The sequence below is a fragment of the Drosophila willistoni genome, chromosome 3R, assembly GCF_018902025.1.
Source record: "Drosophila willistoni isolate 14030-0811.24 chromosome 3R, UCI_dwil_1.1, whole genome shotgun sequence".
Lineage (NCBI taxonomy): Eukaryota > Metazoa > Arthropoda > Insecta > Diptera > Drosophilidae > Drosophila > Drosophila willistoni.
Window position 1 is genome coordinate 13909644 of NC_061086.1, and position 27325 is coordinate 13936968.

The following is a 27325-nucleotide window of genomic DNA, read 5'->3' on the forward strand; positions in this document are numbered from 1 at the left end:
TGTGTAGAGAATTTAATTCTTTTAAATCCTCTTCCTAATTAAATTTTATTAAAACAAGAAAACAAAGGAATTTTGAATTCTTGAAAAAGATTTGTTTTAGTTTCAATATTAATTTTCTAGCATTATAGAGTATGAAACTATAATAACAATATTTATTTTTTTAGCTATTTGCCTAACTAACAATAAGACTTAAAGTTGGTACTTACATTTTTTTTTTGTTTAACATGCGTTTTAACCATTTCCTTGCGCCTGAATGTAAAATAAGTTATTTATAAATCAAAATTCAACAACCAAACAAATTTTTAAAATCTAATCCAACTCAGACATGTAAAAATTATTAGTGTGTGTTTTTTATAAATATTAAATAAGCAATGATTAAAAAAATAAAACAATAATAAAGGTTGAAGTTTAAAACTTGAATATATTCTCGGTTTATACATTACAACCGATATTAGAAGAGACTTTAGTTAAAGTTTTAATTTGGACTTATCCAAAATTGTAAAGATTCTTCTTTGGAATTTATTCATTCCCTTTCAACTTGCTACAAAGTTGGTTTTATTTTGAATGATTGGTAAACAGTTTCAAAATTAAATCTTTTAAAGAAAATGCTAAACTTCATTTCGATTGTAAATACTGTTAGATATCAAATTAATATCCAATTATTAAACTTACAACTCTTTGATGTTGCCAAAGGATCAAAGGCTGCAGCATTTCACTTTTAGTACTTACCCAAATAAATTCAATTTCAGTAATATACATACATAAATACATATGTAGAAATGAATAACGAAACCTTTATTGAACATTGAAAATTGTTTATGTATTTGTATCACAAAAGCTTACAATTAATTTATATATAGATATGTATGTATATGTATATGAACCGATGTATGTTTGCATGGTAATGAACACGTGTATATGAGCATGATTTTATTTTATGCTGTTCGTTATGGGTGCCACGGAGATTGCAAAGGAGAGACCTTGCATAAGCTTTAAGGACTCAGTCACGTACAGAGAGGTATACATTATGGTTAAGTTGTTTTAGTTTAAATGTTTACTGCTTATAATCTAACGATACTAAAAGAAAACAATGCGGCAGTTTGGAGTACTTATATTTAAAGAAATGCATGGGAATACTCGTTAGAGAAGGATTTAATCTATATGTATATATATAGATCTTTAGTCTGTTTATAAAGTCTTGAAGGAAACTAAGCATGTAGCACTCGTTTAAAAATTATTTTAAGAGATAGTTATAGTCTTGGGATCATCTAAGGATGAGAAATAGAACAAAAATCGTTATGCCTAGATCCGCCACAGGTTGGGTGCTTTAGAATTACATTATATGCTAAAATTGGTATTTAAAGGCAGTACTAAAGTGTTATTTCTTCTCTGAGGTAACTAACTAACTGATATATGTATCTTAGGCCACACTTGATTCGTCGGCTGACAATTCCTTTACTTTTGAGTTACGTTTGGTTCGTGGAGGTGGGACAGGAGGTGCTGTTATTGGACCACCATTAGTCTGAGCTTTTTGCAAACCATTTGCCGAGATAAATAGACTGGGAATTGTCCCCTGGGTTGAACCCACAAACGGCGAATCGATTTTCTTTTTCTGGCAAAACTTTTTGCCAAGCACATTCTGCCATTTCTTGAGTTTCGAGTTCTGGTATTTATAGAGATACCAACCCGTCAAGCCGAACAGCAGTATCAACAACACAACTATCAGTACTATAACAAGAGAATAGTTCATATCGTTGGAGGAAATCTCCTCAGAGTTCTCCTCGGTTGTGGATGTCTTTACAGATGGTCGTGCTGTCGAGAAATATGTTGGTCGAACTGGACGCATAGGAATACGAGCATCGGTTGTTAAGGCAATATCGGAACAGGAGCGGAACTCCTCCTGTGGACCACAGCCAACAGCACCATTACCATCGTCGCACATTCCCCAATTATTGCCGGCCACATAGCGCCATTGAAGCACACATTGGTCACAGGTCATTTCTGAAAATAAATAAAGTCTTAAGAATATATCACTAATTATAAAGTCATCATATTTACTTGGCAAGCGAGCTTTGATATCATAGATGCGACTGCCATTTCGTGGATAAAAACGAGTGTCTAGATCTGTCGGCGTAGGCTGAGCGGGTGAACCTCCAAGGATATGCAGGACATTTTCATCCAAACATGACTGCTTGGCATTTGGCTTGGGGCACAAACGAAATTCAAAATATCTATGAAAGGAAAAAGAATATTTGAACTAAATTTCAAGCCATTAATTCTTAATTGATTGCTTACCCCATATGACTGGCAGTTAGCTCCACACGAATCGTAAACTCCGATCCTGGCAGATAGCTGCGTACAATCACACCCTGTCCCCACTGACCGCCATTCTCATGGGGTCGTGGCTGGGGCATATCCCATGGATCTCCGCACTCGCCACACTTTCCGCCATTTCGTTTCCATTGTCGGGTGAAGCCACCGCAATAAAGCTCATGATCGTTATAGTCTGGTGGCGTTTGAAATCCATAACGCCAAGCAGACGCCCTGCTGGGCGGTTCAATGAGCCTGCCGTGGGCCTCACATGAGTGCGCCGAGAACGCAATCAAGCTCAGCAGGATAACAAATGTTTTCAGTCTTAGCCCCTCATTGCCAACATTTTGATGAGTCTCTGGCAAGTTCATTACCTGCGATTTCATAGAAAAACCTCATCAATATTTGAGTGCAGATGTTAAATTTTATAAAGATTTTGTAGTTTCTAAACTGCCAAGAACTTAAGACTAACCAGGACTTAATCCTTTACATTTTTTGAATTCAAAACTATATATCACCAAAACTTGTCTGTAGACAATCTTTAAAAAAATGAAAAACTGACACCATCCTCAAAGAGACTTAAGTATTATTTATTATAATCTAATTAAAATTAGGAATCTAGATCAAATGTGCAGGAAAAACCCCCTTGAATTCTATTCACAGAGTCATCTTACTAAATCTTTTGGTACCCCAAGCCATTTTTCAATTTAATTTTGATCAAATATAGATAATGTTTATAGCTAAATAAACGCATCAATCCCTTTAATAACGTTCTAAATCTATAAATTCCTTTAACTGTTTTGTTAACTCTAAAATACTCTATTTTAAATTTACGAATACAGAGTATATAAATAGTAACTATATAACAATAATATATATAGGTATCTGAAGTACTTTTAAAACCCTCAAGTTTTGGCACAAACATTTGACCGTTGAAGAGCTCTATAGAATTTTAATTAGGATTATCTACTACTTCATTGGTTTGATGGGCGGTTTTGTGTTTGCTTTTTTCCTGAATAGGAAATCGATGGCCATTTTAGTTATGATATACATACCATATTGCGCATTCAATTGCCCAAATGCTACTAAGCATATAAAACAATTTGATTATGCAATTATTTAGTATGCAAAATATATATCAAATTTTATGATTAATTACCATTTGTGTTCATGAAGACAAAACAAAAGATCTGCTAATGTTTACATATATATGTTTATACTCAAATGCATTTATTTTTATGTATATATGTGTATGTGTGTGTTTGTTTGTTCATTATTATCGAGTAATTATAGTGAAAGTCACTGTTAATATAATAAAAAAGACATAATTATATTGCATACCGCAATATTAAATACATCAACTTGAAAACTAACATTGACTTTGTGTATTTATCAATTTTAACTGTGGACTTAATCATAGCGAAGAATTAGTTGAAGCTTTAAAATCATGCAGAAATCATAAAAGATCGATCATCGATCATGCATATACATATATATGTACATATCTAATGATCAGCGATCCACAGCTAAATCATTTCAGCCATGACCATGTCGGTTAAACAATTTGACCGAGCAACATGGCAGCCCCTAACAAAGAAACTTATATGAACCCAGCACGTTTCACTGATCAATAAAATTTTCACATTTATTTCATTTCAATTTATTTTTGGTTTAAACATAAGGAAATGCTAAAATTTGTATACTTCTGGAACTTCTTTGTGTGTGTGTGTGTGTGTGTGAAATGTAAAACCACAACGAACCGCAAAAAAAAGGGCAGAAAATGGGCATATACATAAATTATTTAGCTCCAATTGCGAATCAGTCGGAAGTGCCATCGACAACTGCCCCTTCACTTTTCAGAGAGCAAAAATACACCCCAAATATCTTGTTTTTTGTTTTCAATGTTGGGATCCTGTTTTTGGTCAACATTAAGCAGAAAAACTGGAAACCGGAATTCTCGCATTAAGAAATTTTGTTTTTTTTTTTTTGCACACACCGACCTACATACTTATATATGTACATAAACCGATACAAACAGACATTTCGTGTGATCAGACCATCTAGCCAAATTTATATAGACGTAGTCGTACAACGCTCAGTACGAACAAGTGGCCCATATGACACCAGGCCCGGGCCTGTTACGAATGACCCTAAGTAAAGTTAATGTTACAACCTCTACCCACTCCGACCTAAGGGCATAGGCGTATTACATATATAAACATAAATTAAACTAAAGAAATAGAAAATATTAAATGTAATGAGATAATAGGTTACATATAAAAAGAAAACAGGATAGGTATAAATAAAGATGATTACAACTAATTACGAGCGAGGAATGACAAGATCGCAGTTTTAATACCCGGAAGCGATGTTTCGGAACCGATAACGTGCCAAAGTCTGTTGTAGTCACTACATAGTATACGAAAAGGTTCATGCAGAGAATAGTTAGTTGTGCAAGTGGGAAGTATAAGCGGTGTGAAATTGCGGGTCCTTCTAGATGGAACAGAAATGTTAATTTGGCTCAACAGCTCGGAAGAGTCAATCTCACCATTCAAAAGTTTGTAAAGAAAAGTTACACCAAGCATTGTTCTACGATTAGTTAAAGAAGGAAGGTTAATTAACTGAAGTCGACTAGAATAAGATGGAAGTTGTACAGTTGGATCCCAGCGCAAATCACGAAGGGCAAAGAGTAAAAACTGTTTTTGTACAGATTCTAATTTGTTTTGATAAAACTCATATTGAGGAGACCAAACACAAGATCCATATTCTAATATGGGGCGGACTAAAGAAGTAAAAAGTATTTTGGTAATATATGGATCCTTGAACTCCTTCGACCAGCGCTTCATAAAGCCAAGAACACTCTTAGCCCTACTAACAGTAGTCGATATATGCTGATTAAAACTAAGTTTGTGGTCGATTAAGATCCCCAAATCTTTTACAACCAAGGAAGTATTATTAATTTTTTCTAACGGGAAATTATTTAAAAAGTAACTCGTTAATTGGGGAGAACCTCTATAAAAAGACATAACTTTGCACTTAGAACAGTTTAGAGATAACAAGTTAGTCCTACACCACCCCTGAAAAGCATTCAGGTCAGCTTGCAAGGTATGACATGAGAGAGAGTCTACGATGCGATTAGCGATTTTTACATCATCGGCATACATAAGAACTCTGGAATTTAAAAGAACGGTGGGGAGATCATTAATAAAAATGGTAAATAATAATGGGCCAAGGTGACTGCCCTGTGGGACTCCCGATTCAACACAAATGATCTTAGAAAGAGAGGACCTAAAAAGAACCCTCTGCCTCCTATTGCTTAGATATTGTAAAATCCAAGCAAGCAGAGCATCCGGAAAGCCAACTAAATTCAGCTTATGTAATAGTAAGGCATGGTTTACCGAATCGAAAGCCTTACTGAAATCCGTATATATAACATCAGTTTGCTTTTGTTTCTTAAAACCTTGGATTACAAAAGATGTAAACTGTAAAAGGTTAGTTGTGGTAGACCTATTCTTGACAAACCCATGCTGGTATGGCGAAAAAATAGATTTACAGAAATGCTGTATTTGAGACGTCATAATTTTCTCAAACAGTTTAGGTATCGCTGACAATTTAGAAATTCCTCTGTAATTAGTGACGTCGGATTTATTGCCACATTTGTGAAGAGGTAAAATGAACGAATCCTTCCATATAGTTGGAAACTCGGACAGTGTAACGGACAACTCAAAAAGCTTAAGTAAAGGCGAGCACAATGACTCCGCACAGAACCTCAGGACACAAGCGGGAATACCGTCTGGGCCCGGTGAGTATACCGGCTTAATCGTCATTAGTTCCTTAGCTACCGAACTTTGCGTTATAATAGGATTAAGAATACAGTTGGATTTCGTTATAGGATATGGATATATCTGGCTAGAGTTGTACTTAGTAGATATGTACGTAGTCGAGAAGAAGTTAGCAAATAAATTAGAAATAGATTGATCAGAAGAGGCCGAATCATTATTAAAAACTGCAAACGATGGAAGGGAGACAGAATTTCGCTTTGAGTTAACGAAACTATAGAACTCTTTAGGATTTTCGGAGAATTGCAACTTGCAACGTTGTAAGTAATTATTATAGCATTTAGAATTAGAAACAATAAAATTCGATTTAGCAACCAAATAACGAGACAGATCCGATGATAGACCCGTGACTTTATATTTTTTGTAATACCTAGACTTAAGATTCTTCAGTTTTGACAGCCCCCGCGTAAACCATGGTGATTTTTGCGTCACCACAGGAGACACTAGGGGTACACAGTCATTAAAGATCGAGTCAACAGTGGTATAAAATAAAGAAATGGCGGAATTCATATCCGTACAAGTGTATAAATTAGTCCAATCGGTATTAAGAAAGGCATTGTTTAGTGCGACAAAGTCAGTCTTCCGAAAACATCGGGTGCTTACCGTAGGATCACACTCGGAGATGGGCTCGCGGCTGGGAAACTCAATAGATAACTCTAAAGTTGGATGATAACTATCCTCTGGTAACACCATTGGACTAGTTCTAGATACTTCACAAAAGCTAGGATCAGAAGTAAAAATCAGATCCAGAAATCTGCCAGACGTATTAGAAATCGAATTCAGCTGGGCCAACGAAAGCTCAAGCAGACCATCAATAAAATCATGACACCCAGAGGGCAGCAACGTTTTGCTACCATTAACTGTTGACCAAGTCATAGTGGGCAGGTTAAAGTCCCCTAGGACAATTAATAAGTCTCTGTCAGAAAGTAGTTCAACTATAAATTTAATAGAATCTAAGTGTAGTAAATAGGTTGGCCATTCCGATTGGGGTGGAATGTAAGAACAGGTAACAAAAATGGAAAAACGACTAAAAGATACCTTAACGCATATAAATTCGATAGTACTTGAGTCAGGTATTGTTATCAGACCCGATGATAGGGCGGAATCTACAGCAATAAGAACTCCACCACCCCTACGATCAGTACGATCACGTCTAAAAATATTGAAATTAGAGGGTAGAACTGTGGCGTCAAAAACGTCAGGTTTTAACCAAGTCTCAGTAAAGACAATTAGGTCAAAATCAAAAGACAGACTATCTACAAAGAGTTTAGTAAGTTTAGTATTAAGGCCTCTGACATTCTGATAGCCGACAGAGAAGGAAGTTGTTAGTTTTTTGATAGAGTAGAAGAAGGAATAGATAAGGAAGGAGTGGGAATAGATGAGGAAGAAAGAGGAATAGATGGTGAAGGAATCCTTGTTTGGCCCCGTGTCTTCTTTTTTCTGGATGTAAACTCCTTCACAATTACAAACAAAAAAACTTGAAACTGGGTTGAGACAAACAAAGAGACATCTTTAAAACCCGTTACTTCTAGGTGAAAAATACAAAAATGTGTGTAACTGACAGATGTGTGTTTTGGGTTTGAGCCTATAAAAGTAATCTTGTCATCTCTAGATTGTAGGTAAGAACTTGTGTTAAGGCTTACGAAGAATGCAGTCCTCTTTAATGCCATTTATATATAACTAAAACCATTTTTAAATTTAGGAACACTCTTCAATTATAAACGACAAATTTCCCTAAAATCTTCTTTCAAGGCCTAACGACAGATTTTGTAACATTTTAAGAATATTGCTTAAAAATTTCAAATAAGTCAAAGCAAAACATTCTGAGATATGGCATTTAAAACGACTTAACTTTTTTTTGCCCTAATCATTTTGTTTTGCTAACTGTCTGCTCACGAAAAATTAACACGAAATCTTTAAGCGGTACATGCTAATTAAAATATTTAAGTAGGAACAGGTATACATTAGTCGTATAAGTAGTTCTGAATTAAAAGCAGTGAATTTTTATTCAAATTACATGTACATATGCCATACCAATACAGCATAGTATGAAAGCAAAAGTGAAAATTGAATTTCGTTTGTGTTTTTCTTTCTTTCTTTCTTTTTTTTTTAAAAGGATTATATATACTATCTCTTCTTTTGATTTTAAATGAGTTGCATTTAAAATATTTCATAATTAAGTTCATTAACTTTTGTGTATTGGCCATCATGCAGAGAGCGCTGTATTTGTTTTACTTTCACCCATATTCAGAATTCGCACGATTCGAGAAAGTATTTTTATTATCGAGTGGCAGATGTCTTAACTCGATTACTCACAAAATTTTGCACCTTTAGGGCCAAAGAGAGACACACTCTTACACACACAATAGTCACTTGGTTTTTGAATTGTGTAACCAAATTGTTGTTTTGATAGAAAGTTCTTTAGGCGTCTAAGGGGGCAAAATGTACAAAGAAGAAAAATATATTTATAATAATAATTTGTGGGTGGACGTTAATTTACATATATACTTGGGGATAAATTTGTATAGTTCACTTTGGCAGCTTTGTTGGTAGTTCTTAAATCGAAAGTGGGTCGCACGCTAATACTAGTAGGCACCGATAGGAAGGCCTTTCACTCGTCTTCCATTTAATGTTTATGGAGTAAACTAAACACAACGATGGATGACGACGATGTCACTCTTTCTTGACCACAAAACAAACTTCGTGCGCTGTCCCCCGATAGCAAGCGTATACTGAAGTAAAATCGGAAACCAGCCAACGGTTTTCATTTCTACCATTGACTTTTTTTTTTGGCTCTTTGAGCTGTACAAAACTGGTTTTGGAGAAATTTCGCACGCAACTGATGAGCAACAACATGAACAGAGTTTTACCTCCATTCCACGGGTATGTATCTGCGGCTACTGTGGCAACTTCTTCGCTTGAACTTCATGGGAGTTTTCAGACAGATTGGACAAGTAGACGGACACATTGAGTCTGGTCATGGTTCGGAACACAAACGACACAATGGGATGTCGCAAAAAGGCGTTGGTAGCACTACAAACCAAACATATATGCACAACACATACGTGACAACGAGAAAATCGGTGATCGTACAATGCACATGAAGAAAAGTACTCTAAAAATATACACTTAAATTTGAGAAAAGCATATTTTGTTAAAGAAATATTTGCTAGGCAAACATCCGTTTATTTAATTTCTATTTTTTAAAATTTACTATTTGTGAAAAAGTTTTTTGAGCACCCTTGCGTATACTTGATATTTGTATATCATTGACATCTTCATTTTCTTTGAATGCATTTAAGATAAAACATTTTTTCTGTGTGTATTTAAAACATATAGGAGTAAGTTGGTCTAAAGCACAACTATTATAGATAAGCATACTAAAAATCACCAAATCATGTATAGGAAGAGGAATTAAACTCAGTCAGCTGAGTTGGTTTGACAATTACAAGAAATTATTTCACGAATATTCGTAAGTATTTGGTTACACAACAGTCTTACATATTTTTTTACATCATTTTAGAAAAGTATAGCAATAATTAACTTTATACTAAGTCAAAATGCGTTTATCTAAATATAATTATGCCCCCTTTAGTTTTCAAATTTTGAATATTAAAATTTTTGAATGAAATTTTCTCAGCAATGAAAAAATATTACTGAGAGCATCATCAATTTACTTCATTAAGTTTTACAAAATTGAGTAATGAAGTGCCAATGGCAAACTAAGCTACTGAGCAAAAAGTTACTTTAGTTGTTGTTTTCTCACATAAATCGTGTTTTGTGTTTTGGGAAGACCATTTGAACTCTGTTTGTCCTACTGCCAGCTGTCGATCGGGTCATATACAATAAATCCGTATACTTACTAAGATTCTTACCATTTTATTTTCATTCTACGTTCACATATTTGCGTTTATCATAAAAGGATTCATTTTAATATATATAGCTAAATACATATATTCAGAATTAATAAGAATTTAATCATAATATATAATTAACTAATTAAATTTACATAGAGAGGTTAGGTTTAGATATAGGTTATTTTTCCGTTTAGAAAAAAGAAAAGTTAACAAACTTGTGAATAAGGAAAAGGAACAAATAATTAGATAAATATCTTAGATATGCACTTATAGAATGTATTTGTAGGCTAATTCAATCATTGTTTTATAAAATAATGATTTACGACTTGACCTTATTTTAAGTGAAGTTTTTTGAATTGTAACAGTATTTTATGAAACTGATTTTGGTCACCCTATTCGTAAAATAACGGCAGAAACAGTGTTGCTAAAGAACCTGCAGAAATAGTGGCTTAGTGTTGTGGAATTATTTTTCTAAAAACGCTAGCGTTTACTCACGCGATTTAAAACGCGTGAGTAAACCGCTCGAACATTTGAGTAAACGCGCGAACATGTTCGAGTTCGTGAGTAATGTTGTGTTTACGTTCGAAGTTCGCGAGTACTGTACAATCGTTGGAAGCAGTGCTGCCAATTTAGCTATTTTCCCACTAGATCTAGTGGGCTGCAACAACGAAATGCGGGATAAATTGTGAAATAGCGGCTAGCGGAAATTATAGCTGTTTTTCAAGAAAAACTAGCTTTACTTTATATTTTGAAACATTTAGTAACTTCGTGTATTTTTATGCTCTATGATGCCACATTTTCATAAGAATAGTATTTTTTCATTTGAATGGCAAAAAAACATCGATGAGCGAAACGAGTATTCAGTCTTATCGTTTTCTGTGAAGCCAATGTTATTGCAAATACTGACATTAGTCAAATGAATATTGTCAAAACGAAGCAAAGTAATCGGTACGGCTAATACAATTTTGAACGTCATTTTACATATAAGGAAAAGCTTTTGTAAAGCTAATATTTTACAAAATTGTTAATTACAAGAAAAATGCTGCAACGATTACAAATTACCAGCATCATGTTAGAAAAAGATAGGGACCAATGAAACCTACATAAACCAAGATGATGAAGATAAAGTCATTGATGAAATCATCAAAAATATTGAAATAAACCAAAAATAAACAAATTTTTCTTTTTTTTTGGCTACGAAGAAATATTTCTAGCTATTTCTAGCTTTTTTCAAAGGCTGATTTAGCGTTTTGATGCAACGAAATGTTGGCAGCACTGGTTGGAATCAGAACAAAAACAATCTCTGAAACTGGCGAAAAACTTTTCCGAATTGGCAAAAATAAGGCTTAATCCAAACCAAAGTCGTTGCAAATCGGGAAACGGTCTAATACAGGACTATAGCAGCTATTGTTTCCGTCAAAGTGTCCGAAAGCAAAGAGAGGAATAATGGCAGACAGACTGACACAATTGCAGGACACCGTCAATCAAGTAAATTTGAAATTGGTAATTTGTTATTGTTGTGCCACAATTAATAATGTCCCTTTTCCAGCAAGCCGAGCATTTTTGCAATGCCATAGGTGTCATCCAACAAACCTCTTATCCCAGCAAGTTTGCCAATTTCGACAGGACCGGCTCTCAGACGCCGAATCAAAACCAGCCACAAGAGGACTATGCCCAACTGTTTGCACAGCTTATCGCCCGTTGTGCCAAGGATATTGATACATTGATTGAATCGTTGCCAAACGAAGACAGTTCCATTGAACTGCAAAACTCCAGCCTTAAGAGGCTGGAGGTTGAAAACCAGGAAACGGCAGAGGAACTAGAACAAGTGGTGCAAAAGGGCGAGCTACTCCTAGAGAAAATTCAATCCGCACTGGAGGACATTGCCCAAGCCCAATTGGACATGCAAGTCACAGTTAAACCCAGTTAGCAATCAAAGAAAAAATAAACGATTAATGTATAATGTTATTATAAATAAGTCAGGCTAATTGTCTCATAATTTATACACAAGTGAATGTGAATGTTGCTGCCCCTTTAACCTGCAACAATAATGGATAAATTGTGGAAATATACCTAATATAGTTTCTTATTGGTCCCCCGTAAGACTTATTGATTAGCTTGCAATTTCAATAAAACTTTAGTTTAAATTTGTAAATGCATTTAATTAATATGTCCAGATTACGTTAGAAAACAGAATGGGAGCATTTGTGGCTGCTAAATTAATAATACATATACACATTTGATATTTATTATTTTATGTATGTATGCACATTCATATTTACAATGCATATCTAAGTAATAATCTTAATATAGAAATACATATATATTTTAAAACATATATGTATGTGTGTGTGTGGGTGTAGTTAATGAAGTTGTCAAGTCAGTTATGGTTCGTTTATTTAATTAGTTTGTTCGCAAACTAAATCCTAAACACTACGAACATTGATAACTTAGGACTAATTCTTCTTCAAGTGAAACTAAAATTATATTAAATTCCTCGTCGTTATTGCTGCGCGGTAGGGGAGATTAAACTATATTAAATTCTGTAAACTTATCTAAATTTTTTAATGTTATTGGAGACGGAAAGATTAAGCTATATTCTATGTATATATACATGCCAAACTAATCAGCAAAATATTGTTCCACATAATCGTAATTTTCATTGAATATTACACAAAAACTGACAAATATTTATAGTAGTTAGAATATAATAGCAAAGTTCAAATGGAACTCATTTGTAGAGATATTTAAATCGCCAGGGATTCAAGAATTTAGTTGAGCGTACCCCGGCATCCTTGGGCGCCACACAGGCATGGGATCTTTTCGTCCTCCAATGGGAACTTGTAATCATATGTAATTTCCTCATTCACACCGATGGGCTGCTTTGAATATATTACGATTTTCTTCTCCGACTCTATGGTAATGACTTTGGCATAACAATTGGGCTAAAATATGCAAAACAAAAATGATATAGTAAAAGAAAATCTTTTAGTCATCTTTATACTCACATTACAACTGTGGTTTATGAATCGTGCGAGATTTCCACATTTCGTGGCATCGATAATCGTTTCCATATCAATGCGGAATAGATAAGAGCTGCCAATTCCAATCGCTTCATACTTGGTCTCTCTTAAATCGGCCACAACTGGTCGTATCATTTGTCCAACGTATTCAATGACCATCTCATCGGCTGCTATGGGCTCCATAGCAAATAATCCCCAATCGTGGATAGCTGATTTGGCAAATTTCAGTTGTTTCTTTCGGAATTTGAGTTGATTAAATTTAAGCAGCTCAGACTCGCCCATTGAGCCAAAAGCTGTGAGCAGTCGTCGCTGATTTGAGCGCGCCTCCCGCGAAATGCCTTGCATTTTCGATATTAGCTTATTGTGATGATGATTCGTTAGCGCTGTCGGCTCGTCGCATCGATCTTCATTCTGCACATCGTCGGCATTGGCCTTGGTATGATGGTACTTGTGTTTGGCCTTCTCCCGCACGTCTAACTTGTAGTAACCCTCAGTGCGAGCACAACCCGTTTTATGCCGCATTAATTCATCATCTTTCCTACGTTTTTTCGGTGGCGGTGGCCAAAATGCTCGATCCGTTGTGCAATGATCCACCCAATGGGTGTTATTCAAAAACATACTGGAAGGATACGATATAACAATTACAAAGTTGGTGGAAATATTGCAAATAAGTACTTACGCATATGGCTCTTTCTGCAAATGATCCATGTAGCTCATCTTGATATACTTGATGTCCTCAGAGTCAATGCCTTTTGTTAGGAAAGTATACAGAATTACCATTTCCTCGTTCTGGTCACGCGGATTGTACATCTCGTAGGGTACAAAGTTAGCCGTTTGGCGAGCCAGTTCGGCCAATGAATCGTTAATCGATAGCATCTTCGTCTTGGCATTGGCCTGACGTGGTGCCGAATCTTTTTTCTTTTGCTTCAATGTAACACGACCGGAATCTTTGCGTGGTCGACCAGGACCCGGCTTACCACCAGCTAGATCACTACCGTCTGGCGGTGTTTTTATTTTAGATGCTACGGCAAGTGCAGCGGCACCAGATTGAGCTTGCGGTGGTAGAGAATAGCAGTGTTCCAGGGCCACTTGGCTGGCCTGCGATGCTTGACTGGATCCGCCGTCCGAAGAGGCTGGAGATTGTTTGCCCTTCTCAATATTGCGATCATCATCATGGGGCAGCGATGATAGATCAGAGGAGGTGCCGCCATTGGCTAGACTAGTCTTATGTTCCACTGGTGGAGTTATGGTCTCTGTCTCCACCTTGACTGCAACTATATCAATTTCTGTTTTGACTACTCCACTCTCCTTTGTGATAGATGTCATGTCAATGCTCTTGTTGTAGAGCAACATATCTTCCATTAATATCTTTCCACCCGGAGTTGGCGGTGGTTTTGTTATGTCCGGCGTGTCAGGCAAACTGCTGCTCGTGATCTTTGTGGTAATATCCAGTTTAAGTTCAGATTTCTTTACTTCAGAGGCAAAGTTCTGTTTGTTTCTCTGCTGTTCTTCCATAAACTCTCGCTCAATCTGGGCCATGTACTCGGTGTTGCGTCGTCTCTTCTCCTGATACTCGCGCTCCTCCTCCGAATCACTGTAAATGCGATCGTATTCAAAATGTGATTTCTGCTTAGTCTTAACCTGATCATCGTCAGCGTCATTGCTATGCTTCGGAAGGGCTTCCTCCTCGTTGTAGTCGGGCGGCGGGATGGGTGTGGGTGATCTGCGAAATTCTTCATCAGTTTTATCGCCGGACTTGAGACCAGTTGCGAATTTCTCATCGATATGTTCGGCGGCATCGTCGTCGTAATTGCCAAAACTACTGTCTTTGCTAATATCTTCCAAGTCGGATGGTATAGATGATACCATTTTGGTTGTTGAAACAGTTGCGGTTTGCTTATGATGATGTTGACGCTCGCTGTCATCCTCATCCGTATCAGAGTAAATATCAATTTTTTTCGTACGCCCTCGCTTGGGAGCATCAGTATCCTGATGTCCTGGTTTCTTCTCATCCTCCGAATCCGAATAGATTGAAGAAGGCATATTGTCGCCCTCGGCTACTGGTTTCAAGTCTCGCCTACGCTTTCTCATAAGTCTGTCCCTTTGATTAACACTCCTCATCTGTAGGCCATCATCGTCAAAACTATCATCACTGCTCGCATCGTTTTCAGCCCCGCCTGCGTCTCCATCACTAGACGACGACGAGGAGGAGGACGAAAAGAAACTTGATGCACTGCCTCGCCGCTTTGGATGTTTATCCCTGCGTTCCGAATCCAAAATGCGTTCCTTAAGATTCTGAGTGTGCGAGGTAGTCGTCGTTGTGTCACCCAAATGGGAATCATCCTTATCCTCCGAATCCGAACGCTGCACCATCTCCTCTTGGTCACTCAAATCGCGATCCAAGGACGCCCTTCGTTGGCTGGGAATGGGACTAGGATGTTTGCGAACTCGCCGAAATGATGGCAGCTTAGGCATTGCCGCCCTTATGCCTATTCCAATGTTGGAGAATGTCTGGAAATCGGGAATATCTCTTGGCGTATTAATAAAATGATTGATATCGGGTGCCTTTTCTTGGTTTCCACTTGGATTCGTGTTGGCATTGGCCGCATTTGTATTTTTATCCTGCGAATTTGCCTGTTCACCTGTTGATTCGGCCAAAGGCTTGGAGCGCGCTTTCACAGTCTGCTCATCCCACCAGGCTTCAAAGTTCTTAAAGGCTGTCATCTCAATCATTCTCTTATTCACATCCCGCTTGAGGATCTGCTTTAGCTCCTCGACAATGTAATTAATGACTTTCTTCACATTCTGCCTCATCTCATCACTTTGACCTGACAAAGCGTTTGCTGACTCCGGGTAGCCGCCATATGTCTGGGCATAAGGATCCAAATCCAAGTTAAATGGTGCTCCTGATACCACACCGGGCAAGTAAGCTGGATTCGAGAAATATCGGCCTGGTATAACGGGGGGATAATGCCCGTATGCAGAATGTTGTGGGTAATAATATTGATTTGGATCAGATGGCTGAGGATGCGTAGGATAAATGTATGATGTCATTGCTGCGGATGCGGATGACGATGAGGCAGCAACTGACTTTTTTATTGCCTGATCTGTTGAATTTGCCGAATCTTCATGGGAAGAGAGACTAGACAGAGACATATTATCATCGCAATTTTGATCCGCTTCGACTTTTGATGATGCCGCCTCTTTTCTAACCAAAATACCATCATCATCACTCGATATATCACTGGCGCCATGTTCTTTACGATGTTGCCGTTGCTTCTTGTTATGGTTTTCGGAATTATTTGAATCGGATTGAGGCTCAGATACAGCTGCCTTTGGATTGGCGGCCTCATCAGATTTGCCTTTATCTTTATCTTTCTCCTTGTCCTTGTCCGTTTCCGAGTCGCTACTATCCATTTGAAGGAATGGAGGCGCATTTCCAAATGTCCTGCCTTTAAATATTAAAGCAATCCGTGTATCCAAGTCTACATTTTCCGTATCTGAAACGGAATTAGTCTTTGGCTCCTTTTCCGGCGACACTCCTGTGGTGGGAGAACTTGCCTTTGCATCAAATCTAGTCGGTGGCGGTGGTACTGTATCATCCCAATTTTCCTCTTCATCTTCGGGCGGTGGTGGCGGCGGCGGTGGCTGTGGTTGCACATCGGGTTGGGGGGCAGTCCAACTTCGATGTGAGGACCAGGCCTGAACATTTTCAGTCATGGTGTAGCTATAATTATTATATCCATAGCCTGTGGCCGAAATTCCAGCATAATATTGATGATTTTTTGAGTTATGAGAGCTGCCGCCAGCTCCAATTTCGGATGAGGTTTCACTATATTCATGACTGGAGTAGCGTTTGCTGTATTTAACACTTAATCTATCTCTACGATCCGTTTCTGCAGATCGATCTCGATCACGATCCCGATCTCGTTCTCGGTAATCTCGTTCCTTCGACGGACTCTGTCGATGATGATCTCGCCTGTCCCTTGGTCCACGATCTCGGGATCGGTCGCGCGATCTATTACGCTCACGGAAACTGCCATCTCTTTCCCGGGAGCGGGGAAAATCTCGTTGTCTACCATCACGCTCGCGATCCCTGTCCCGTGAGGCATAAAATCGATCCCTATCCCGGTCCCGTATGCCCTCTGGACTTTTGTCTCTTGAACGCCGACGATAATGATGACGGTCGTGGCGTTGTGATGACGACGCAGACGACGATGTATATTTATCACGGATTCCACGATCACGCTCATAATTTCGTTCCGAGGAATGTCGACTTCGATCTCGATCCCGGTCTTTCACATAGCGATCGCGTTCACGCTCTCTTTCCCAATTTCTATCCCTATCACGTTCGTTCCGGTCTGCACCCTTGTGAAATGAGTTAAATCCACCAGGACCCATCATATGCTCCATGCCATCTTTCTCTGCACTGAATTCATGACCTGGCATCATCGTTGGCACCGGATGTTGAGCAATGGGCGTCGTCGGTATCGGTGTTGGCTTGACCGGAACGGGATTCGTTATGTTGTCGATGGTTTGCTTTAAAATCGCACCAAAAGGATCACAAAATACGTTCAAAATCTGAGGGATCAAAATTACAAAATAATTATTTTCATTCTATTGTTGATTGAGGAATCATACCTTTCCCATCACGGACTTTTGATTGTACTTCTCGACAAACTGTCTCGCCCCCTTGGTGCTCTCAAAGACAATGCGGGCAATGCCCAAATGCTTGTTGGTGGTTGGATGATGATAGATGTGGATTTCATCGGGCGTTCCACACTTGTCCAGCATGCTGGTGAGGAACTGCTTGTCGATGTTGTCATTGAGATTAATCACAGTCACTTCAATTGCAGGCGGTTGGCCCACATAGTCCGCATCGATGAGAAATCTGTTTAAAGTGTCTTGTTTAAATTGTTGAAGAAACTACAATCTTGGAGGACTTACCGCGGCAGGAGCAACATCAAGGGCTCCACTGCCCTAGCTCGAATCCGTATCAGAGGATTACGCGGATCCCGCGGCGTTATGGTGGGATAGGTGGGATCACCCGGAACAATCCCATCATAGCGATATAGTTTACCATTACATTTAACCAACTGAGGATCCGCAATGAGTTTAAAATTCCGATGAGCCTTGGCGATATTGGAGGCATTGTTGCTGTCGCGATTGCCCTGGGTCTGGGCCCCTTGCATATGCATCAAGGAGACACTGCCGTTAGTTATGGATCTTGCATCTGCCGATAAACGTGAGAATCCGTTGCTGCTTTCGCCAACTTCTCTAGACATAGCCACGTTAAGGGTAGCTCTACCTATATCTTCCTCTTACTGTAAAAGCCAAACATTTTATTTCAACGGCCTTGGAAAAAGAAAAGGCGGGATACCACGTACCAAAACAAATGGATCTTCTTCAAGCAGCCGCAGCTGATACCGCAATGGGCGCCAGCTTTGAGACGAAATAAGAAGACACGGTCTTGTCTCTGTATTGGCCACCGCACCACTCCGCACCACACCGTGTTCGTGTCTGTCAAATAAAGCTGGGTGAGGGTGGGAGGGGGGTCGGTTGGCGGAACAGCTAACTTGACCGTTTCCTGCTCTACCGAAAGTTACCCTACCAAAATTGTTCTTCCTTGGAGCTGTAGTATTCAAAACGCTTTAGTGTGCATGGCCACACAAATTACCAAAGTCCAGATCCAGCACAATATTATTAGGATGAATTAAATAAACGCAGAGCAGCCGAGTAAAAAATACACAGAAAAAAACGAGGCCTCGTATTTATCGATATATCAACACACATATGCATATAATTTATCGAAAATTATTTGAAAGCCGTTATCAAAAAAAATTCTCGGCTCGGTATTGCTCATTGGTTCCGTTTCGAAGTGTCCTCTAAACTAGTTCACAATATATAAATTAAGCTTCGAATTACCCAGTACCAAAACAAAATATGTTTACCCTAATTTCAAATGATATCTATTATTTTTAGTGCGCAATTTACCTTAAAATTGTTTTTGTTGTGAAAGAAATAAAGCTATAGTCTTGTTCGGAACCAGTGCTAAATACATAAACAGTTGGCTATGCATGAACTATCGAATTATCGATAAAACAACATACATTGTGGTTGCATCACAGCTAGTCTCAAGTTTTACAAAGTAAAGGTTATAATTTATTTATTTTTAATAGAATTTAAGGTGTCATTGATATTTTACATCCTTGTCCAGCTCAGCCTTTGTTTTCCAAGATAGTTGTCATTATTTTCAATCAGTTTGCGTGCATTTTGTTTTAGATTTTTGTTATCTATGACAGCCTGAGTTTCCAATGAATCCCACTTGTCTTGTCCTTACTTTTTTTTGTTCATTGGAACGGTGTGACCTACTATTACTAACAGATTCCTTACGTTACAGCTACGAAAATGTCCTTCAGAAGCTTGTTTTCGATGCCCGTGGTTAAGGCCGAGGATGAGGAAGAGGAGTTAGTTGACCCCCAAACCGCTCTTCGGGTAAGAACAAAAATCATGTCAACATCATCGTGAACTTACCTTAAATATTTTTTTGATTAAATAGGAATCATGCCAAACAAAAGGACACATTGAGTCTCTGTACAACAAATACCAGGAGTGCAATGATCGTGTCAACGGCCGCTCGAAGACCACAGAAACGTGCGTTGAGGAACTGTTCGACTATGTTGCTGAGTTAGATCACTGTGTCGCTCACAGCCTTTTCGCCAAGCTTAAGTAAATTAATATGAATGCAAGTCAACCAAATGGACAACAAACTGTTAACTGCATTAGTAATTAAATAAAGGAGAGTCGTAAATTTTGCGTTTCCACACTGTGTCTGTGTAGGCATACCTATTTCTAGATGTGTTATAGCCAATGGTGCTTAAATAATCCAGAAATCGCCTATTTAAATCCATGGGCTTCCCAAGGGACGTCAACTGGAATTGACAGGTCAACACAGATAATGGCTTAAAGTAAAACTGCGAACTTTTGCTGAAACAATTTGGAGTATTTCTAAGCCCATGTCTAAATTTCATTGAAACTGCAAACCGGGGATATATTCTTAAGCTCAATACGTTTGTTCATTGGCGAAGTTACTTGAATTAGTAGTGCAAAATAAGAATATATCTTATCATGTTTTAAAACTTACCGGTTATAGTATTTTTCAACGACTTTGTAGCTCACCACAAAAGATGGTATTATACTTTTTGTAAACTGCGGTCACACTGAGTACTGGCCTCTACAGCTGTTTCTCTATTAACTGCGACAAAAAAAAGCCGTGCATTGCACTAATGCAACTGCGAAAGTTTGTTTTTTATTTGGAATTTTACTGTTTAATTCATTAATAAACTACATTCGAACATTGTGGAAAATCATCTACAACTAATTATGGGTATGTTAGAGATTTTACCGCTAACCTGACTAGCCTGGAAATGGGCGTATATGAGGATTGATAATTGTGTTATTACTTATACACACATATGATTATGTGTATGTATATGTATAATTTATGTGAACAATTTAAAAAAATATGTGCACATATGTACACATATACGTACAGTGCATATTCGTAGGTGGAGAACTCATAAATAGAAGACTTAGTGAAATGTACTTTGACTGAGCCAAATCTTATGTATATTTTGATAATGGCAATGTTAAGCCTTTAGCTTTCTATAAATTATTTTTGTTTCCACCATTGTTTATTAATTTGTTTATTTGTAATACTTTTAGGTTGCAATGACGCTGCTTCTGTACAAAAACTGGAAAAGCATTTGTCTCTTTTAAAAGAGGAATATACCAAACTGCAAAGGAGCTATGCAGATGTAGAGCGAAAATACAATGAATTGGCGGCAGTGTCATCAGCGGATGTTGACTCAAGCAGTTTTGTGTCCCGTCTTGCTCTAACAGTCGCCTCTTTATATGGACGTTCCACCTATTCCGATGTCAATGTTAGGACAAGCACAAAGGTTATACCAGCCCATAAGTTTGTACTTCATGCACGTTCGGAAGAATGGCGGGAGATATTGGCTAACGAGGAAGAGCTTGATTGGAGTGATTTAGAGGAGGATATTGTTTTGGCTCTTTTGCGTTGGATTTACACCGACATAGTTGATTTGCATCATGATCGCCTGGCCCTGGGATTGCTGAGAGTAGCCTATCGTTTCAGTTTGCCAGCTCTACTGGGTCTGTGCGAACGAGCATTGGTGGCATCGGTAGGAGTTCGATCCTGTGTCCGTTTCTATTGCGTTGCCGAAGAAGTGCGCGCCGCCACTCTGCTTGAGTATTGCTCCGGAATTATATCGACCCACTGGGATGATCTAACACCCCAAGACTTTGAGCATATGTCTGGACCATTGCTTTTTAAAATGCTAAAAAGTAAAACGAAATATCCGTTGCATGCAGCTGTGAGGCTCTTACGCGAGGACGTTGTGTTCCTGTGCCTTGTCGAAAACGATGGAGCGGTAAGTGGAAATTTCTATATACATAATTCTTTAATTTAGATTTATCGACGTTGATCAATTAAGAAACCCTGCAAGATAGCTGTCGGGTTAGTAATATATATCATAGAGGGAAAGACGGTATTCAACATGTAAACGATCATCTCACATATTTTATTTATTTATCACAAGGAGCTATGCAATGCATTGGATTTCTAACTGAAAATTGAGTATACACAAAGTATTCGATATACATAAATACTAAATATATTGATCTAAATGCAGCCGGCAGGTTTAAGTAGCAAGCAAACATTGCAATATGCTTGTGGCAGTCAACAGAATCAGTAACCAGTTGTTCACATTAAGCAGATCCGTTGAATTACACAGTTCTCCCCTACAATAGCAATGCGTTTTTGTTGATCCCGCCAAATTGTTCGTCTTGATCTCTGTGCAACCTTCCTCGTACACTTCCTGTACTGAATGTTCCTGCTCCCATTGTTTATTGCGGAAAATCTGAAAGTTTCATTTGATTATTTGCAAATGTTAACTAATTGGGGAAGATGGATACCAACCTGAGTTGTATTCTTTTGTTGGGCACAGCCACGAGTGACGGTTTCCTGTTTCTGTCCATTTTGTAAATGCAAAGCTGATATGGTTTTCAAGCACATTGTGGAATATGGACAATCCACCATGTATTGAGATGATTCCTCGAATTTGGAACACAGCGGCGTCACAATAGTTCTGTTATCAATCACATACCTCTCCACAGTCACGGAGCATTTGTAACATTGTAGTACATCCGAAGCCGTGCATTCTGTTCCTGAAATTTAACCACTGATTAAATTATACATTCATTTAAATCTCTAACAAACAATCGCGTCCAAATTTAAGACATTTTCAACTATTGTTTAATTCAATGATTGTTAAATTGATGTTGTGCTCCAGCTGCTCATCTTGTATTTCTTTATTTGTTGAACATTTTTTTCAAGAGCGGAAGCTGTTGGCTGAGCTGATAGGAGAGTATGTACTTGATGTATGTTGGACTTACACACTTATGTACATACAAAATATATTCTTATCAACTTAATATGCTGTAGTCGTTTGCAATGCTCTTATCAGTTAGTCAACACCCATTTAAATTGTGTTTGTATACATATTCAAGGATGTTTAATGCAGTTCGCTGCACTGTGCACCAAATACTAACCTATAAGGACTGTTAAAGCAACAGAAACAAATCCATACAACAGGTAGCTATGGCTACCTGCTTGAGTGCTGCTTGTTCTCATTATTAGACCACAATGTTTTATTTGTCAAGCATGTCACATAAAATCCATAGAGTTGTCGTCTGAACACTGAAAAAGTCACGCATTTTAGGTAATTAGTTTAATTAAATATAGATTATATGTATACATGTGTAAATGTATATGTATAACTATTCTTAAAATGCTTGTTTTGTGCATAATTCAAAAGATTTAAGGAGGTCATTTGCCGGTGATGATGGCGAAAGCAACACTGACAAATACATACAGACATATCTTTTATATTTATGTTTAGTATATATGTATGTATCTACAATCATTCTTCTCATACTCCTATATGCGTCTTTCACCCACTGTGCATATTAAATAAAAACACAAGCCAAATACTCTTATTCACAAATTGTTCAAATAAACAACAACAGAAACAGAGAGATACACAATGTGTGTGTAGGTAACATTATTCAAGCAACGTAAAAACGGATCAATTATTAAAAATTTACCACACGCACACGAAAACTGGCACTGACCTGACAAGAGCAAGACAACGAACAGAACAAGTGTTCGCTTGGAACGACCAAGAGGAACTGCCACAGACAAGCACTGGACAGAAAGTGGTGACTGCCCCCAACCCCAGCCTCTACCCTCTACTACACAACAACAGAATCACAACAGAGACAGAGTGAAAACATATGGACACACACAGTCAGATATACAGACTAAATGTTGCGCACAGAGTTGCCAGGCGCTCCTCTTTTCTTTAAATTGTTCAATTTAAACAATATATGTATATATGACTAAGAAAGTTTTGCAATATGCTAATAATTACTTTATATAGTTGCAATATTATTTATGAGACATTCCAAAAATGACTTATTCTTCTTTTTGATAAGCAAATGATTCATATGTCTCAATGGGGTTCTAATTTTGTTAAATTTGTATAGATATAGTAAGATTGGAGTAAAAGTAGTTTATAGATTAACTGATTAGAAAACTTTATACATAGATATTTAAAATATTGGGTTTTACGTTCATCTACAAATACCAGAAAGTTTAGTAGTAATATTTGTTTAGATATCGATACAGACATCTCTTCAAGAGAAAAGAAAAGAGAAAGCAAAATAAAGAATTAATACTTAAAATAATACAAAATTGAAATCATCATCTAACGCTTGGGGTTGGTCATTCTAAATGTATGTGAATATATAATTCTATTCTTATTACCAGTTCATGTAGGTACATACGCCTACATATTTGAGTAATCACCATACGAAAACAAGTATCTTGAAACACGAATAATATTTAAGTATACATTATTCATGAATGCTTTAAATTTGATATCTTTTAGCTACCAGAGCTGGTGAATAGTCTCTCTGAACATGGACAATTGCCACTGCAAATGGCTTTGGCTGCAAAGAATTTGCAGATTGCCCAGACACTCGTCAAGAACGGAAGCGCTAATCTGAATGCGTATGATGCAGATGTGAGTGAAATTCAAAACTAAATTCAAATACAAAATATGAATCGATGGAATTTCATTTATTTATTTCACAGGGTTCAACACTGCTAATCGATGCCATTAAGAAGGGTGACGAATTTGCTGCAAACTTTCTATTGGATCATGATTGTCTGCTAAACCTTTCATCTAGGTAATTGAGAATTAGTGGTAAAAAACACAACAAAAAATTGTATTAATTGCGTAAATATCTTTGTTTAGGCCTTCGGCAGACACTGCATTGCATATTGTGTGCAGTTATGTGGAGAATCAGTCCAATCATGAGACGTTTCTGAGTATAATCGACATTGGCAAACGAATTTTAGAGCGTAAACCCAACGTTAATATCCAAAACTTGCAAGGCGATACACCATTGCATATTGCGATTAAACAACAAAATCATGAAATGGTTAAACTCTTGCTTGCAACTTCTGGAATTGACATCAATTTGTGCACTTCGGATGAAAAAACGGCACTGGAGTTAAGTTTGTCGCTACAAAATCCAAACAAGGACAACACCTTGGCGGCTAAACTTCTGGAAATGGGTGCAGATCCAAACGCGGTGAAACTTGGAACAGGAAACAGCCTGCTGCAGGTTCTTGCTTTAAAGGGAGAAGAATTCGAAGAGGCGGCTATGTTTTTGGCCGACTTTGCCAATCTGGATCACATCAATGAGCAGGGATTAAGCACCCTGCATATTGCAGCTAAGAATAATTTGTCAAAGCTTGTTTTAAAGCTGCTCCAGAAAGGCGCATCGTGCAATTTGCAGACAAGTACAGCCGACATGAAATCGGCTCTGCATATGGCCGTAGAAGAGAACTCTGTGGAGGCCATTCAAGCATTTACACAATATAAGAGTGATGGAAAAGGCGATGGGGAGATACCAAATTTCAACTGCAAAGATAATAAAGGCAATTCACCGCTAAGTCTTTGCTTGGATTTAAACAAAACTGAGCTGGTTCCCATCCTCATTGAGGGCGGAGCGGATGTTAATGCCAGAAATGGAGAAGACTTGACACTACTGCATCAGTCCATACTTAATAAAGACACTGACACCGCAATCTTTCTACTTGACCAAGGCGCTGATGTCAACGCACTTACGGGAAAACAGGAATCCTCATTACAGTTATCTATAGCAAGTAATTTACCCAAAGTGGTGAATGCCCTTTGTGTTAAGGGAGTGGCCCTTAGCTCCCCAGACAACAATGGTGACCCGCCTCTGTGGACTGCTTTGGAATTAGGTTACGAGGATGTGGCCCAAGTGCTTGTACGTCATGGCGTTGACACTGACTGTTGGAGTCAAGGCCCAGAAGGTTGCCAGCAAACACTCTTACACAGGGCCATAGATGAAAATAAGGAATCGATTGCCATATTTTTAATTCGTAGCCAATGTGACCTAGACTCATCCCGTCAGCCTGGCCCCAATGGAGAAGGGGGCGATGAGGCGCGAGAAAAATCATCGCCACTGCATCTATGTTGTCAATGGGGACTTACGAAAGTACTGCAAACCCTCATTGATCATGGAGCGAATGTAAACGCCCTCGATGTAGATAACAAAACGCCCGTTCATATAGCTATCGAGAATCAACATGAAGAAATTATAACTATACTTCTTTGCCATCCGGGAATCGATTTAAAGCTAAGAGACAAGACTGGCAACACACCATTTGCAACGGCCTTAACTATTCGAAATCACAAAGCGGCGCAACGCATTCTTGACCGACTTCCCAATGCCGCCGAGCAAATGGATCAGCGTGGTCGCAATTTCCTTCATTTGGCTATTATGAAAGATGATCTCGAAAGTGTCCTCTTCCTGATAGCCATTCAAGTAGATGTGAACTCTCGGGTTCATGATGCAAATCAATCGACTCCATTGCATCTGGCAGCTTCTTCACAAATTGAAATGATTACTCGTAACCTGATTTTGGCTGGCGCTCGTATAAATGAGCGCGATGCTTGCCAAAAAATTCCATTGCACATTGCAATTGAACGTGGCAATCTTTGTGCCGTCTCCGCTCTGATCCAGAACAATGCTGACTATGATGCCACCGATGCAGAAGGCAACAACGCACTTCATCTGGCTGTTCGCAGTGGCCAGATCTCTGTAGTTCGTGAGCTGCTTACCGAGTCGCGAGTCAACGCAGAGGCCACCAATCAAAAAGGACGAAATCCACTACACGAACTATGTCGTCTTGTTGAGGATAACAACGCAGCAGCTATTTGTGAGCTATTCCTTGAGTGTATGCCAAAATATCCGATTAATACGCCCGACATGGACGGAAATACCCCGCTACTTTTGGCTTTTATGCGAGGGCAGGCGCCGCTTTGTAAAGTTCTAGTTAAAATCGGAGCTTGTCTAGGCACCGAGAATCGAGAAGGAATCAATATTTTCAATTTCAAACTGGCAACTGATCAGCTTCTCCACAAGCTGCTGGATCAGCTGCCACAAGAATCACCCTGGGCGGAGTCTGACTCGTGTCAAGAGTGCAACACTCGTTTTACAATTACCATGCGAAAACACCATTGGTAAGAGCAATTGTCATGGAACATTAACTTTTCACCTTGTCATAATTAATATTTTCATTTTTCTTTGTAGTCGGCATTGCGGACGAGTATTATGCTCGAAATGTTCGAACAATGATGTGCCTATTATTAAGTTTGGGGTTAACAAACCAGTTCGAGTTTGCAGCGTTTGCTTTAATGTTCTTCAATGTGGAAACGGTTCGATATCGTAACCATTAGCACACTAACCAGATGTTTAAATGTCATACACAAAAAGCCTTAAACACAATTTATTGTAATTGGCAGCCTCGATCAATGCTTTGTTAAATTATGAATAGATCTATTAATTTAAGCTAAACAATGGCCCTACACTCTACGTCTATTGAGTGAAAAGCCCAAACAATAACAAGCCATTCCAGTTCCATCGTTTATGTGTCAAGAAATTATATTTCATATAGTCATTTGTAAAATGCTCTAAACTATACAACTAAATGTAAAAAAGAACCAGTTTCCAAATAAACATAACTACTACTAACTCAAATTTTTAAAATTTGTTTTCCTAATTAATCACGTTACATCTCAAATTTCCCAAAGCGATTAATCTTATTAAC

The 27325-nt window shown here is 38.1% G+C and overlaps 6 protein-coding genes across 6 annotated transcripts; 3 read left to right on the forward strand and 3 right to left on the reverse strand.

Moving 5' to 3' along the window:
* Positions 1-1171: 1171 nt before the first annotated feature.
* Positions 1172-8853, reverse strand: LOC6651199. The gene is made up of 4 exons (XM_002073845.2): positions 8650-8853; positions 2296-2684; positions 2059-2231; positions 1172-2001 (listed from the first exon to the last, which is right to left on the reverse strand). The coding sequence occupies exons 2-4, from the start codon at positions 2679-2681 to the stop codon at positions 1421-1423; spliced, it is 1140 nt and encodes a 379-aa protein (XP_002073881.1). The 5' UTR covers positions 2682-2684; positions 8650-8853; the 3' UTR covers positions 1172-1420.
* A 2417-nt stretch (positions 8854-11270) lies between these two features.
* Positions 11271-12161, forward strand: LOC6651200 (mediator of RNA polymerase II transcription subunit 21). Its single transcript, XM_002073846.4, has 2 exons — positions 11271-11494; positions 11556-12161. The coding sequence occupies exons 1-2, from the start codon at positions 11453-11455 to the stop codon at positions 11934-11936; spliced, it is 423 nt and encodes a 140-aa protein (XP_002073882.1). The 5' UTR covers positions 11271-11452; the 3' UTR covers positions 11937-12161.
* Positions 12162-12386: 225 nt separating this feature from the next.
* LOC6651201 (histone-lysine N-methyltransferase SETD1) lies at positions 12387-18779 on the reverse strand. Its single transcript, XM_002073847.4, has 6 exons — positions 18417-18779; positions 17977-18353; positions 17671-17920; positions 13709-17610; positions 13015-13648; positions 12387-12951 (listed from the first exon to the last, which is right to left on the reverse strand). The coding sequence occupies exons 2-6, from the start codon at positions 18312-18314 to the stop codon at positions 12778-12780; spliced, it is 5298 nt and encodes a 1765-aa protein (XP_002073883.1). The 5' UTR covers positions 18315-18353; positions 18417-18779; the 3' UTR covers positions 12387-12777.
* Positions 18780-19111: 332 nt separating this feature from the next.
* LOC6651202 (cytochrome b-c1 complex subunit 6, mitochondrial) lies at positions 19112-19841 on the forward strand. The gene is made up of 3 exons (XM_023180347.2): positions 19112-19183; positions 19430-19524; positions 19589-19841. The coding sequence occupies exons 2-3, from the start codon at positions 19438-19440 to the stop codon at positions 19760-19762; spliced, it is 261 nt and encodes an 86-aa protein (XP_023036115.1). The 5' UTR covers positions 19112-19183; positions 19430-19437; the 3' UTR covers positions 19763-19841.
* Positions 19842-20266: 425 nt separating this feature from the next.
* On the forward strand, positions 20267-27255 carry LOC6651203 (rabankyrin-5). Its single transcript, XM_023180100.2, has 6 exons — positions 20267-20416; positions 20755-21485; positions 24066-24200; positions 24272-24366; positions 24435-26738; positions 26809-27255. Exons 1-6 carry the CDS (start codon positions 20413-20415, stop codon positions 26945-26947), a joined length of 3408 nt encoding a protein of 1135 aa, XP_023035868.1. The 5' UTR covers positions 20267-20412; the 3' UTR covers positions 26948-27255.
* LOC111519406 lies at positions 21606-23376 on the reverse strand. The gene is made up of 4 exons (XM_023180101.2): positions 23248-23376; positions 22666-22813; positions 22034-22281; positions 21606-21974 (listed from the first exon to the last, which is right to left on the reverse strand). The coding sequence occupies exons 2-4, from the start codon at positions 22745-22747 to the stop codon at positions 21756-21758; spliced, it is 549 nt and encodes a 182-aa protein (XP_023035869.1). The 5' UTR covers positions 22748-22813; positions 23248-23376; the 3' UTR covers positions 21606-21755.
* Positions 27256-27325: the final 70 nt, after the last annotated feature.